This window comes from Cucumis sativus, chromosome 5, assembly GCF_000004075.3.
Source record: "Cucumis sativus cultivar 9930 chromosome 5, Cucumber_9930_V3, whole genome shotgun sequence".
In the NCBI taxonomy this organism is placed as follows: domain Eukaryota; kingdom Viridiplantae; phylum Streptophyta; class Magnoliopsida; order Cucurbitales; family Cucurbitaceae; genus Cucumis; species Cucumis sativus.
The window spans coordinates 27,483,084-27,497,092 of NC_026659.2; the positions used below are offsets into that span (position 1 = coordinate 27,483,084).

A 14,009-nucleotide genomic window follows, 5' to 3' on the forward strand; every position below is an offset into this window, starting at 1 on the left:
GCTTTGAATTCTATTCTATATTATACGCATCAACTTGTAATCAGAAATTCAACAATAGAAGCCTTAGAAACAAGATTTCTTTTGGCTTTGGACAAAACTTAGTGTAGTTCCTAAGAAAATCTGCAGAAGTTAAAAAAAAATAGTGGTTTATCAGTTTGGCTTAACCAAAATTCTGTATAGAATTAAAGATGACATTGCAAAGCAATGTCTTGAGGGAGCAAAGGACAAGCATGATTAGCTAAGACCCACATGGCAAATTTGGTTATCCGAGTCATGCATCCTGAAACTTGTCCCAATCTTTAAAAACAAAAACAAACCTCGTACATATATATTGTATTTTGTAAGAAAAGTTTCACCAAAAACTAAGCCTGACATTTGTGTATATTATAAGACAATCCGGAAAGGGGAATCCAACCACTGAAAATATCAGATATAATCACATGAAATTTATAGCATTTGAGTTACAGATGGCACATGCAAATTTAAGACTTCAAGATGTGAAAAAGTTTCAAAGATGTTTGATAGATACACTGTCAAATTCCCCACCTGAATTAGCTTATAATCTCACAAAAAAAGCAACACTCCGGTTCGGTCCAATCATAATCTTCAAATGAGATCTTGCTATAAAATCAACTTTGATTGGATTCTGATGTCATTTTAATGAGAAAAAAAACATAAAGAGGAATAAATGGCAATGGGGATGAGATGTTAGAAATTAGAATATGTGCATTAATTGGATTCCGTACTTTACAGCTTGCGAATGACGACAGGTACCTTGCACAGTGTATGAAGAACTAAAGAACAGCTTTGAGAAGGAAGAAAGTTGAAGAGCTTCCAGAGTACATAAAGCAGCCTCACATAGCTTTATCACAAAAGAATGGAAGATATCAAGGGAAACAACCCGGTGGTAAACACCCTTCTGAAGAGTGTTATACATCAGCCTGTCAAACATGAGCCATAGGCCTTCCAATGAATTCACGCGAGCCACTGAACATGAGCATTCATTCCTTGATGAGCTTGCTACAATTCAGGAACCTTCTCCCATGCTGAAAAAGGAAACCTGCGATTCTTCTTATTTGTCATTCCATTTCTAAGTAAAGGACACACAAAATGATCAGCAACATTGAATCTGTGAACACGATCAGAGTAACAAAAGTATTCAAATAGAAACGTCAAGGTTAAGGGATTATCTAGCAGGAAAGGACCATCTTGATTCCAATGGCTGGATGCTAAGAGCAAATGACTGGCAGGGAGAGCCGAGTAACATAAGGAAATGCTAGTACAGAAATAACAAATAAAACAAAGCTTATCTGATATCAGTAAAAAAATAGAGACGTAAGGGAAAAAAAAAGATTGATGCAAAAACTCTTGCTAATTCTATAACACATTGACTGCACAAGCACACCTTGTTTGAGTTCATAACTTTTACAGTATAACTATAATCTCCAGACCACTTTTTCATTTTCTATGGCAATAAACAAATAATATGACACACGAACCAGAAGACAACAACAATACTTATTATCTCTATCTCAGATACATGCACAAACCAATAGATACCAATAACAAGACAGACAATAAAATAGAAAATTGTAAGCAAAACCAAATACTTTATTCCAAAATTGTTTCATCTTTCTGAACTGACTATAATGGTTGCGAAGTTCTCATCTGCTGCTTGATGTTGTCAGTGGGAAGCTGAGCAGAATTTTCAGGCAGCATTACAGCAGCTGCTGGCATGGCTTGGTACTGAGAAGGTGGAAGAGGCTGAGTATAGTATATCTGAGAATGAGCAGGATCCGAAAATTCGTAGGCATAATTTGCAGTAGCGGATGTAGGAGTAACTGATTGGGATGGATGCTGAATATGAGAGTAACCCTGGTTGTAGCCAACATATTGTTGCTGATGCTGAGTTGTGGGAACCTGAACTAACGACTGAGGAGTTGTAGTTGTCTGTTTGAATGCATTAGCAGCCATTTCAGTTTTTGCAATAGGGGGATTCCTCATGTGGTTATAAGCTGCAGTTGTAACCAAAGTTGGGTTGGGAGGAGTTTGAGGTCGGCCAGGAGGAATAGCAGTGGCAGACTCGCTGATGGTAGATTGCTGTACTGGCAAATTGCCATAAGCCTGGCCCTGTCTAGCAGGCAGGTAGTAGACTGGATACTGCTGTTCAATTTGATGGGGATGATGATGGTGCTGAGGAGAATATACAGGGAAAAATGCAGGAATTTGAACTGCACCAGATGGGTGCTGGTGGATGTAATGTGCGCCAGCATGTATGAATTGCTGTGGTTGAGGTGGGTGTTGCTGTGGTTGTTGTTGCTGTGGTTGCTGTTGCTGAAGTTGCTGGTGTTGATGCTGATCGTACTGAGAGTGTAACACATATCCTGGTTCTTGGACCTGTTGTTGAATATGAACTCGAGCATTCTGATCCGGAAAATTGACTTTTGGATCTGCTGGACTGCCAGGAAGCCTAACAGCTGAAGATGGGATTTGATGAACAACTTGTTCTTGATACATCACAGGTTTTGAGCGAGACATCGGATTGTTCAAACTACTATCACTGAAGAAAGAAAATAAAATAGAAAGAACATGCACAAACTCAGACTAACAATCATCACAAACTTCTAATTGATGAAAGAAATTAAGCAGAATTGGTAATACCATAGAATGATAAAGAAAATCAAGCAATTAGTACCTTGACACCGAATCCGGGGAAGGTATATCAACAAGTCCACTTGACTTCTGCTGCAATTGGGGAGGCAGAGACTGAGGCTGCGGTGGTAGTGGTTTCCGGTATCCGACCGGCGCCCCATGGTCGGATCTCTCGTCATCGGAGATTACCCGATTTGTATATTCTCCTACAACTACTCCGGCAGCTGAGCTCACAGGAATTGCAGAGCCCGCCGCAGAAGCCACGATAGTTGTAGGCAAAGGAGGCGGTGATGAGAGTGCCGCGAAAGCTTCATCGTGCTGCTTTTGACCAACACTCATCTGCGAAAATTGCTCCTCAATTCCCACCTTCTGATCTTGAACTCGAACTACACCAGCACCAACCCCACCGTTGTTGCCACTATCCTCCACGTGAACCCGAATCGGCGGCAAATTCGCCAGAGAAGGCGAAGAAGAGGTAGAACCAAATGACGACGTCGTCTCGATCATCGGCGAATCAGGAACGGAATGAACATCCTGTTTTCCACCCTTACCATTTCCAAACGACCCAGGCTGAGAACCATCCGCCTCCCTCGGACCCGAATCGAGGTTATTAACACCAACATCATCATCAAGCCCTAGCAAGCAATTGACCGACGCAGAGTCGGAAAAACCTCTATTGAGCAAACCGGCACCATTCAAAGCATTCAGAAACCAGTCATCAGAACTAGTTGAGCTCTCAAGAATTGGCCCGATCGACTGAGAAACATCCGGCTTAATCGGGAACAAAAACAACCTAAGTCGCGAGGGTTTTGCGGCAGGGTTAGACGAATTACTCGCCGTCCGATCATACTCATCAATCATATTCTCCAAATCCTCGTCGGTGGTAACAGAAATGAGAGAATCCAAGTCCTCATTCGGAAGCTGATATTTCAAGGTAAACGGCCTACCATTGAGAAGCGTCTTCGACAAACGCGCAGTAAGGTCAGATAAAGACGTATGGCGGTCGACAACCACGATCCGAGTCTCACCACATACATAGCAAAGAGTCTTATCGTGAGGACGAGGAACTATATGGCCGCCATAGCTGCACATAAGACGGAGACGACTGGCGAGTGGGCCGGGTGCAAGAGGCTCATCCCACGTGTCGGTGTTGCGAGACCTCGGAGATGAGTCCAACGACTCCGGATAGTTGAGATGAGGCGACACCGCCGGCGTAATCGGTTGAGTTATGGGCAGAGGCGGTGGTTCCGTCATGGCGTGCGGCGGAGGAAGGGCGGAATTGGAAATTGGTAGCAGAAAGCTAAGGGGAGAGAGAAATGAAAACCCAAACTTTTGGTCTTTCTTAAAGAACACGGAGGACAGTAATTAAAATAAACATAAAATAAAATAAAAATATCATTAACGCACTTTCCTGAAAACCCGATTTGTGGTACAGTTAGAATAATTAACTGATTAGGGAAAATAAGGTAAATTCAAGCAATAATCAAGGGGGGGTTGTGAGTTACAGTTACTTCGTTAGGGACGAAGGAGTAAAATAAATTCTAATTTCGGCCATGGAATGAGATTTCCATGTAAATGGAGGGACCAATTATGGAAATAGCCGTGAAAAACAGAAGATAAAACTAAAGCCGGACCGGGTTCAGAGCCAGGGGAGGAGGGGGGTTGACAGCTAAGCACACTGATTGGCTCCAGTTGGGCTGCATGGGAAGGTGTGTGGGCTGTAGCTGTTTGCTGGATCATCATTTTTTTTTTTTTCTTCTCTTTTCTTTTTTATGAATTTTTTGCTTTTATTTTTTTCTTTTTGTCCTGTCAGCTAATATACCCTTTAGCTTTTTAAATATATTGTTGTTTATTACTCTCCTCCTATTTTGCATAATAATCCTACGTGGAGATGCTAAATTTATATTACAAGATCCATAGACACAAATGCATTTTGATTTCATGACTTGCCTTTTTTAATATTTTTAAATTCTATTCATTTCATTTTAATTTTAATTAGTAAATATTTCCGCTAAATGAGTCGGTAGTGTTTAGTTAGATAATATATCTTCGAAATTCTATAGAATTGTTATAAGAAAAAATATACAAGCAACATTTCTTCTTAGTAGTATCATGATTTAAAAATTTGACTTAAAAATATTTTTTTAAAAAAAGTGATTCCAAACCCAAATAAACACAAGAAATAGTGAAGATAGCTGAGCCTTAGAATAAAAAACAACCTTCCTTTTTAAAGAAATTTGTTATGAATAGCAACAAAAAAACATGATAATATTTTTTTTTAACTTGTAATAAATGTTTAAGATAATTTTTAGATAAAATAATTTATTTTTAATATTAATTTAACATTGTTAAGATTTCGAATATTTAAACAAATAAAACAAAAACATTAAAGACGCAATTAGATTGACTTTTATTAGCAAATATATAAAAAAAATAATAACTGTTATTTTTTTATTGATTAACAAATTAACATATTTGTTGGATTGTATTTCATTGAGATAAATACTTTATTGTAATTCACATGCTTTATTACTACTGGATACAAAATATTTTATTTGAATTAGTTTCAATTTAAATTATGTGTATATGAAACAATTTAAATTCTAGGTAAATTAATAATAGTTAAAGCTGTATTCTATTTTTTTTTTTATTTAATTTTCTTATTTTGGGTAATTTAGGTTTTATTAAACTTTGATTTATTATTAATTATGGAGAAAGCAAGAGTTTGAGATGGAAGCCGTGAAGACGAGGGGCTAAGCAAAGCAGTCTGGGCCGCAATCGGGTGGCGCAATTAACCAAACTTCTTCTTACAATATAATATTTATATATCAAATTAAAGAACGAAAAGAAAAAACCCAGACGCAGAAAGGTAGGCGAAAATCACGCGCCTTCTCATTGGGGACAACTGCTAAACTCCTTGTGGGCGGAAAATAGTATTTGTATTCATGGAGGTTACGCGGGTGGAGAATCATCGCGTGAGATTCGAAGATGCTGTGGTGTAAAGCGACAAGGTTTTGCCAACTGCCAATCCCCAATGTAAAATTACCTAATTAACCCTCCTTTTCTTTCTTTTCTTTTTCTTTTCTTAAAAATAAAAACGGTAAGAAATAGAGATTCCGGATTCGAAATCAGGTGGTTCTTAGTATACACAACTTTTTGGTGTGATTGACCTGTTCTGGCGCCACGTAACACCCTGCTTTTTCAAATCTCCCTCCTACCCATAATTTCTCTCAATTATTCTCTCTTTTACCATTAATATCTACACTTATTTATATTTACACAATCACTTCATACAATATCATTCAACTTAATCATCAATTTTTTTAACATTTTTTTATTTTTTCCTATCCAACATTTAATTAATATTTTTAAAAAATAATTTTGAGTAAATAAGATATTAACTTCTTAAAATAGTCGAATTCAATCAGTACTCTTATTTTCCTACAATGAACATCTAAATTTTCGATTAACTTTGGAGTGTGATGTTCAAGTATTTTCAAATATTTAAGCATTTTCTAATGTTATAGGACGAGATGTCTTAAGGAATAAATTTTATTAAACAAACTCATTCATTCAATATTCTATGATATAATTTGAATCCACTTTGAAATGTTATATACAAAAATTGATTTAGTATTAGCTAATCACTTTTAATGCGTGATTTATTTTAGTTTTATTTCTTAAAAGAAGTGTTATTCTCTTTAAAATCAACTTTCCATTTTAATTTGACTTTTCAAGCTTTTCTTTAATGTTTGACCTTTTAATTTATTGATTATTTATTTATTTAAATATAAAGTTACACATTTAGGTGATTTTTTACTTAGATTTAAAACTCATTTTGGCAATGCATTTTATAGTTCAATGATATGTTATTTTATGTGATTAATTAGTTTGAATTACCGATATAAACTTCTTCCATTGTTTAATAAAAAGGTTAGCCAAATCTTTTTCTTCATACAAGAGTTATCATGTAATAATTCCTCACAAAAATCTATTAATAATAATTGAATCATACATTTTATATATAAAACACATTATCAATAACTATACTAGATTTTTAGACGGATGAAAATTATATTTAGTGCCACATAATTTATGTTGAACTATTCAAAAAACTTATCAAACATTACAAAAGTATTGGAGAATACAAGTCTAAATTGATGTTTAATAATTTTTCAATTGAATTTTCAAATGAGAAAAAAAAACAAACTTTCATTGATGAAATTGGTTCAAGTTGGACTTATTGAATAAAGTGACTTAATTAATTGTTGAAGTGCAACGACATCGACTCAAATCCAATTGATGATATTAATATTAAAATTAGGTATTAAAAATACAAAGGAAAATTATTCTTGCATATTCTTGGAATTAAAATAATAGAAGTATCAAATTTAGTTATAAGCTTATTTAATTAATGTAGAATTAGACATTAATTATTGTTTAGTAAAATAATTGGACAGTTTTAAAATAATGTAAAAGGAAAAAAGGGAAAAACAGTTTAGTATTGTTTTGGAACCTTAGAGGACCAATTAAATTGCACCAATTTTGAAAAAAAAAGTCTTCTTAATGGACCCCACTACAAATTATTTTTGTTTCAAAGGCATTATTATTATTATTATTTTCCATTAAATGTGGCATTTAAATTTAAATTTGATGAGAAAATATTTTAGGAATAATAAGAGAAATAGGAAAAAAATGAATTAAATTAAATTCTCCTCATCATTAATGACTCATTATTTTGTTTTTTTTTTTTTCTCATTGAGATTTTCTTCTTTCTCTGTCTTTTCTTTTCTTTTTTAATTTAATCACATTTATTTTTTAAAAAAAGTACTCTTTAATTTAGAAAATGGTTAAGGATATAATAAAAATAAAACTTAAAGGAAGTTGAGAGATTGATAGATTTGGTAAATAATTTTAATATTTTATTATTTTTGAAAATGACATTAATAACTCATTAATAAAATTTTATTTGTTAAATTAGCGTAATTTATGATTTAATCTTCACATCATCATTAGTCAACTAATGGTTCAAGCAGTTATAGAGACCGTTTATGAAATCTCGAAGACAAAGTATAATTTAATAATCATTTTAATTATTTGTTTTTGTTTTTTCTATTTTTAAATTTTGGTTTATTAAAAACAAAGCAGAAACCATATATTAAGCTTTTTCTTTTTTTTCATTTCCAATTTTCCTTAGTCATTTTTAAAACAAATTTATTGTTTAAAGATAAATTGAATTAGTTATAAAAATAAATTTTAAAGATTTGTAAGAAATGTATTTAAAATGTGAAACAAGAGAAAAGGAAACAAATAGAGGGAAAAGATATATAATTAATTATTGACTTCGTCAAATTATATTGGATTTCAAGTTTTTAAATCATAAACATTATTGGATTACATTTAATTAAACTTATTTTTGTTTGGTGTAATTGATAGATAGTTAGTGATTTTGTTAATTACTTCAAAATTATCATTAAACTTTTAAGTCCACTATATTTGTTTTTTTTTTTAAATACAATAATCGAAAATAGAAAAATTTAAACGGCTAATTTAAACCAGCTTTTTTTGTTGTCAAACTAGACTCTAAAACGAGTTTGATACAACCACTCTAAAACTACACAAACCTAACCCGAACAACGGATCTAACAAAATCAATAGGAAATTGAATGGAAAGAGTTTGAGTTGTCAAACTAGACTCTAAAACGAGTTTGATACAACCACTCTAAAACTACACAAACCTAACCCGAACAACGGATCTAACAAAATCAATAGGAAATTGAATGGAAAGAGTTTGAGTTTGTAGGTACGTAGGGAAGCATCTTGAGTATGAAAGAGTAATTTTGGTGTGTTTGTCCTTTTTCTGTTTTATGAGATAAGATGATGAAGATGGAGAGATTTCATTATTATTCACTCTTTGCACCAACCCTATGCTTTGATGACATGATGCTGACACGACACTCTTTTTTGCCTTCCTTTTTAATGTTAAATATCACCGTCTTCTTACACTTATGCTAAAACAAGTTTAATTCGACTGTTATTGACATGATCTTTTCCTTCAAACCTGACATATTCAATCTCCATTTTTACAATTGTTCTATTAAAAGAAATCCACTTCAATATTTCAAAAATCTTTATAGGCCAAAGAAAACTATAATTTAGTCCTTAATCTTTATAGCCTTTGTTTCATCCAAAATTTGTGGGCTTATAATTATAATGGTTGACATGTTTTTAATTATTATAATCTACAATTAATGATAATACTATTGATGTTCTAAATTTATTTTTATTGTGTTTATTTCTCCTTATTCAGTCTTAAAATTATTTATAAGAGTTTTATCCAATCGAAATTGAATTATACTCTAAAATTTTCTAAGCGGATGAAATAAATACCCAAACCCCAAACTCATTATTAATGTAAATTCTGTAAATTAGGCTAATTACATTACATTAGGCTAATTATATTACATTCCTTAGTTAATTTGGGTAATTTAGCTACTTATGCATAATTGTCCTAATACTCTTGTATAAATACACAACTTTGATCAATAAACAAGCAATGGAATATTCTTCAGCATATTCTTCAACACTCATAATCCAAATTAATAGTAGAGTAACGATTTAAACTTTATCCTAATTTTAGATTAAATTGTCAACTAATTAACTATATTGTTATTCAAATTATGAGTTTATCATTTTGATGACTAGATTACTACCGGATAAGATTTATCTCTATAAAATAATATATATATATATATATATATAATTGTAATTTAAAAAAATGGATAAACATGAATTTGAGATTGAAATAAATTTAAATTTAGTTAAATTTAATTGGATTGTACATATCCGATCTTTGGATGATAATTTGTGGTTTTAATTTGAATGAATGAACTTTCATAATTAAAAGAATTTTATATTTAGTAATTTAATTAAATTTAGTCATGTTAGTTAAAATACAAACTATTTACATACTATACAAAAAAAATTAAAGAACAAGAACTCACGACACTTAATTATACCACAAAGTGCAAATAGTTTGCCATTTTTTACATTTTTTTCTTAAATTTTGTTTTTTTAAATTTTATTAATCATTCAAATGCCTATTTAAAATGTATCTACGTAAATATACAAAATAAACAAATGGTGAGAAAACCAATATAAATTTTCAAAAAGCTAAAACTAAAATCTCATTTGTTGATACCTATTCCATTTTTGTTTTTGGATGAATTCAAACTTTCATTTGTGACCATCATGACTCCACAATTGAAGTTCCTCGTGAGAAGGAAGAAGAATCACTAAATGGATTTGCATCAAACCCATGAAAACGAAAAAGAATTAATAATATAATATATACATTTGGAATGGCATAGGGGATATTGATGTTTAAGGTATGTTTATATATGAGATGACACGTAGAGCAATGAGGCACATAAAAAGTAACCCAAACATCAAAGCAAAGAGAGATTCTTGATATTGGAAAATGAGCAAAAAGAGAATTTGAAGAAGAAAGGGGGGGATAGATAGATAGACAATATAATGAAAAAGACTGAGAGATTGAAGGAAAATTTTGAGAACACTCAATTAATTTGGAAGCACTTTAAGCAACAGTTTGTCAAAGTGCTTAAGGGAATTTTTAATTTTCCAATGCTTTACGGCTACCTCCCCCACACAACACAACAAACCCATACCCACTTCTTCTTCTTTTTTTCTTATTTCTCATGCATTTCTTCCTCTTCTCACATTTAACTTCTAATTAAATTAAGATAATAATTCATTTGTTACATTTTTGCTTGCGTTGATCTCATAATGTATATGTATTTGTCTTTGTTAGGTAATGAAGTTGTTGTGTTACGGGATGTGAATTGTAATGGTCTTCCGTTGAATATTTGATCCTAATTATAGTTTTTTTTTTTTGTTAATTTATTAAATTTAGCTCAAATAATAATAATTTTAATGCAAATAGAATTCAATTAGGGATTATGTTTCAAAAATTAAGTATTTCTTAAAAATACAAAAGATTGTAATTAAATAAGTTTGAAAATATTTTAACAATACTATTTTCATTTTACACATAATTCACCTCTCTTTTGCTATGATGATTAATGTCAAATTTATTTGGGTTCCGAGATGGATCCAATTTTTGTAAAAGTAATTTTGGCCCATTGACCCATTTTGGCTTTTGAAAATGGAGAAAAATTATGTAGGTAAAGGTAAATGTTTTGCATTTTTTTTTCATTTTTAAAAATAGTAAAATAAATTAAAATATTTACCAACTTGAACAAAATTTTAAATTCTATCCGTGACTATACGTGTGACTATCAATACATTTTATAAAATTATCTTCTTCTTTTTTTGTTATTTTTAATCTTAACGAAATTTTAAAACATGGGCATTGTTTTAATAGATTAATTAATAAAAAAATTATAAAAGGTACCAATGAACAACTAAAAAATAAATGTTAATGAGGAAAACTTTTATATATAAATTTTTTGTCCTTGGCCTTGTGAGTAGGTTATATAGGTTGGAATAATAAAGAAGATGACCTAACTTAAATAATTGCATCTATTTTGTATATATTGGAGAACCTTATCTTATGACTTTGGTTTAGTATATTCATAATTATTCTTTTGTTTGAAGGTTTGAGAAGAAAGTGATATTAAATTATAATATCTTTTTTCATGTCAAAACTATATAAAACAATTAAGACATTACTTGTTACACCTAATTATAATTATAAAGGGTGATTGTTGATATTAGTAGGTTTGGGATAAATTAAGTCATGTGGGCCTATTTATGAGGTTTATGTATATAATATACACAAATTTTGAATGGGACAATATCAATCTCAATTTATATTTGTTTTAAATAGCAACATAGAGTAGTGTGGTATATAAAAAACTTTATATATTACTTTTGTATTTGAAAAATATTTTTTTAAATACAACAGTAAACAAAAATATTTACAAAATATCATTCAAAAAAAGTTAATTTCGATACTATTTGTAATAATAACATATAGAGGTTTATAAAAATCAAAACTCTAATGTTGAGGACAAGACATATAGTTCCTATGTATTTTAGTGGAAATTTGATAAGACATGTGAAAGACTGGTTTTGTAAAATTTCAAATTAAATATAATGAAGATTCTGACATTTCACCTTATTATAATCACATTAATGGTAATTTTTTAAATAATTATTAAAGTATATAGTAATATATTACCATCTCTATCGCTTATAGTTTATTCATAATAGACCAATATTTGGTATATAATTTATCAATGATATATTCATTCTTATCATTGTTATCATTGATAAACTTTGACATATATATTAATACAATTTATTTTTTTTCCTTCTCTCCACTTTTCTAATTTAAGTGTGATTCAAACTTTAGTTTTAGATATTTTAAATTTTAGTTAGTATTTCGACATTGATAGTTTTATAATTTTAATGTTGAGAACAAATTTTTTAAACTAAAATTACATAGAGGGTAAGGCCAAAACAACATCTCAAGTAAGTCTAAGAAAAATACTCATTTGGCTAGTCGACCAAAATGTCCTTCTTGTCCTCAACCTCCAAGATATGTAAAATACAAATATAGGTAGGTCAACGACTGAAGCGCGAGAGAGACAATTGACACATCTGGCATTAAAGGTCTACATCGATCGAGACCAATCAACCTATTTTGTTTTTTAATGTTGTAATTTTGTAAGATGGTATCGAAGAAGCTCTCAACTGGTTTTAAAATTTTGTTATTTTACATCGTATCAAATTTAGAGGTCCTTAATTTAAACTCGAATGAAGCTACTAACGTTAACTTTCTAATTAAAATTTAAACTTGGTGAGATGTAACAAAAGTCAAACAAAGGATTATAACATAAGATTTATTGGCCCAAACGGTAATGTGATTAATAAATGAAATATTGAATTAGTTGAAAAGGCAAAACTATTAATCACTAAACCTTATTGTATTGAGATAATTAAGGATGGACCCACCAATATGAGAATTTGATGATGTGGATGATTCACCACTTGAAAAATATCTTTGCAACTTGCCTTTCTCACATCACTTTTTCAAATCATAGTCAATACTCATTTCAATTCATATATAGATATTTATTGGATGATAGTCATTAATAGCCTAACCATCACACTCTTTCTCATTCATATTAACACCAATTTGAATTTGGACCCTTTATGTGGGTCTATTTTTAAATACAACAAAAATCAATTAAATATAGTAAAATTTTGTATTATATCCACCACATTAAAAAATTATTTTTAATTATTTATGGGATATTTAAAATAATTTTGTTAATTAGTAATTAGTTATTGTTTTTCTAGACATTTAACTATAAATTTATAGTTTAAACTTTGCTAAGAGATATATATTAATGTTTTGATTCTAATAATTGTATTTGTAACGGATGAGACGGATGAGTTAGGAAGAAGATTGTTTGGTTATGCGTCCTTTCCCACTCTTAACCCAAACAAATTCTAAATGCTTAACTCCCATTGGTCCGTTTCCATTCTTAGCTGACCCAATCATGTGAATAGCAACAGGCCCAAGCCCATTCAATCAATCTTAAATTACAATTTTCGTCATTTGAAATGTTTAATAAGTAATCTTTAAATTCAATTTTTTTATAAGTTAATTACTTTATTAGATCTAAGTTTCAACTTTATTATGTTTAAAATCTTGACTTTTTTATTTTTATTTTAAAGTATTTTGAAAGTTTATAGACTATTTGAAATTCAATATAGAAATTAAATTATATTTTTTTACATAATCAGAACGTAGATTGAACTATTGACAATTATGTGTGTATATAATTAAATTAAGGAAAGCACAAAGTTTCAAATGTTATATCTACTTTTTTAAATTACCAAGTTTATGACTAAAAATGTCTTAATCAAATAAATTTTATTTTGTAATTGAAATGAATGAGTTGGATTGTGATGGATGGTTAATGGTTTATACCATATATAGCACTAATTTGAGTAATAATTCAATCAACATTAATTATTTCACTATGTAAAAATATCATAATCATTGTTGCCGTTCATAACCATGTTTGTCATAGTTAAAATACCCTTATTTACGATGGTGCATGCAAAGCTCAAGAGTTTGTTTACAATTTCTCATTTTTCTTATATCAATGATTTTCTTTGAACGAAATCTATAGATATTTTTTTAGTACAATTTGAAAATCAGTATTTGAATCCAAAACCTCCTATATCGGGCTCACTCAATATAAATATATATGATAATGTATCCATTAAAAGCAACATATATTTTGGTGGGCATCATAATTTACTACTTCATGGAAACCGTAGACCTTGGTTTCTTCTTC

The 14,009-nt window shown here is 30.4% G+C and overlaps 1 protein-coding gene across 1 annotated transcript; it reads right to left on the reverse strand.

The window, feature by feature from the left end:
• Positions 1-1,353: 1,353 nt before the first annotated feature.
• On the reverse strand, positions 1,354-3,994 carry LOC101215574 (RNA polymerase II degradation factor 1). The gene is made up of 2 exons (XM_004135031.3): positions 2,696-3,994; positions 1,354-2,560 (listed from the first exon to the last, which is right to left on the reverse strand). The coding sequence occupies exons 1-2, from the start codon at positions 3,904-3,906 to the stop codon at positions 1,645-1,647; spliced, it is 2,127 nt and encodes a 708-aa protein (XP_004135079.1). The 5' UTR covers positions 3,907-3,994; the 3' UTR covers positions 1,354-1,644.
• Positions 3,995-14,009: the final 10,015 nt, after the last annotated feature.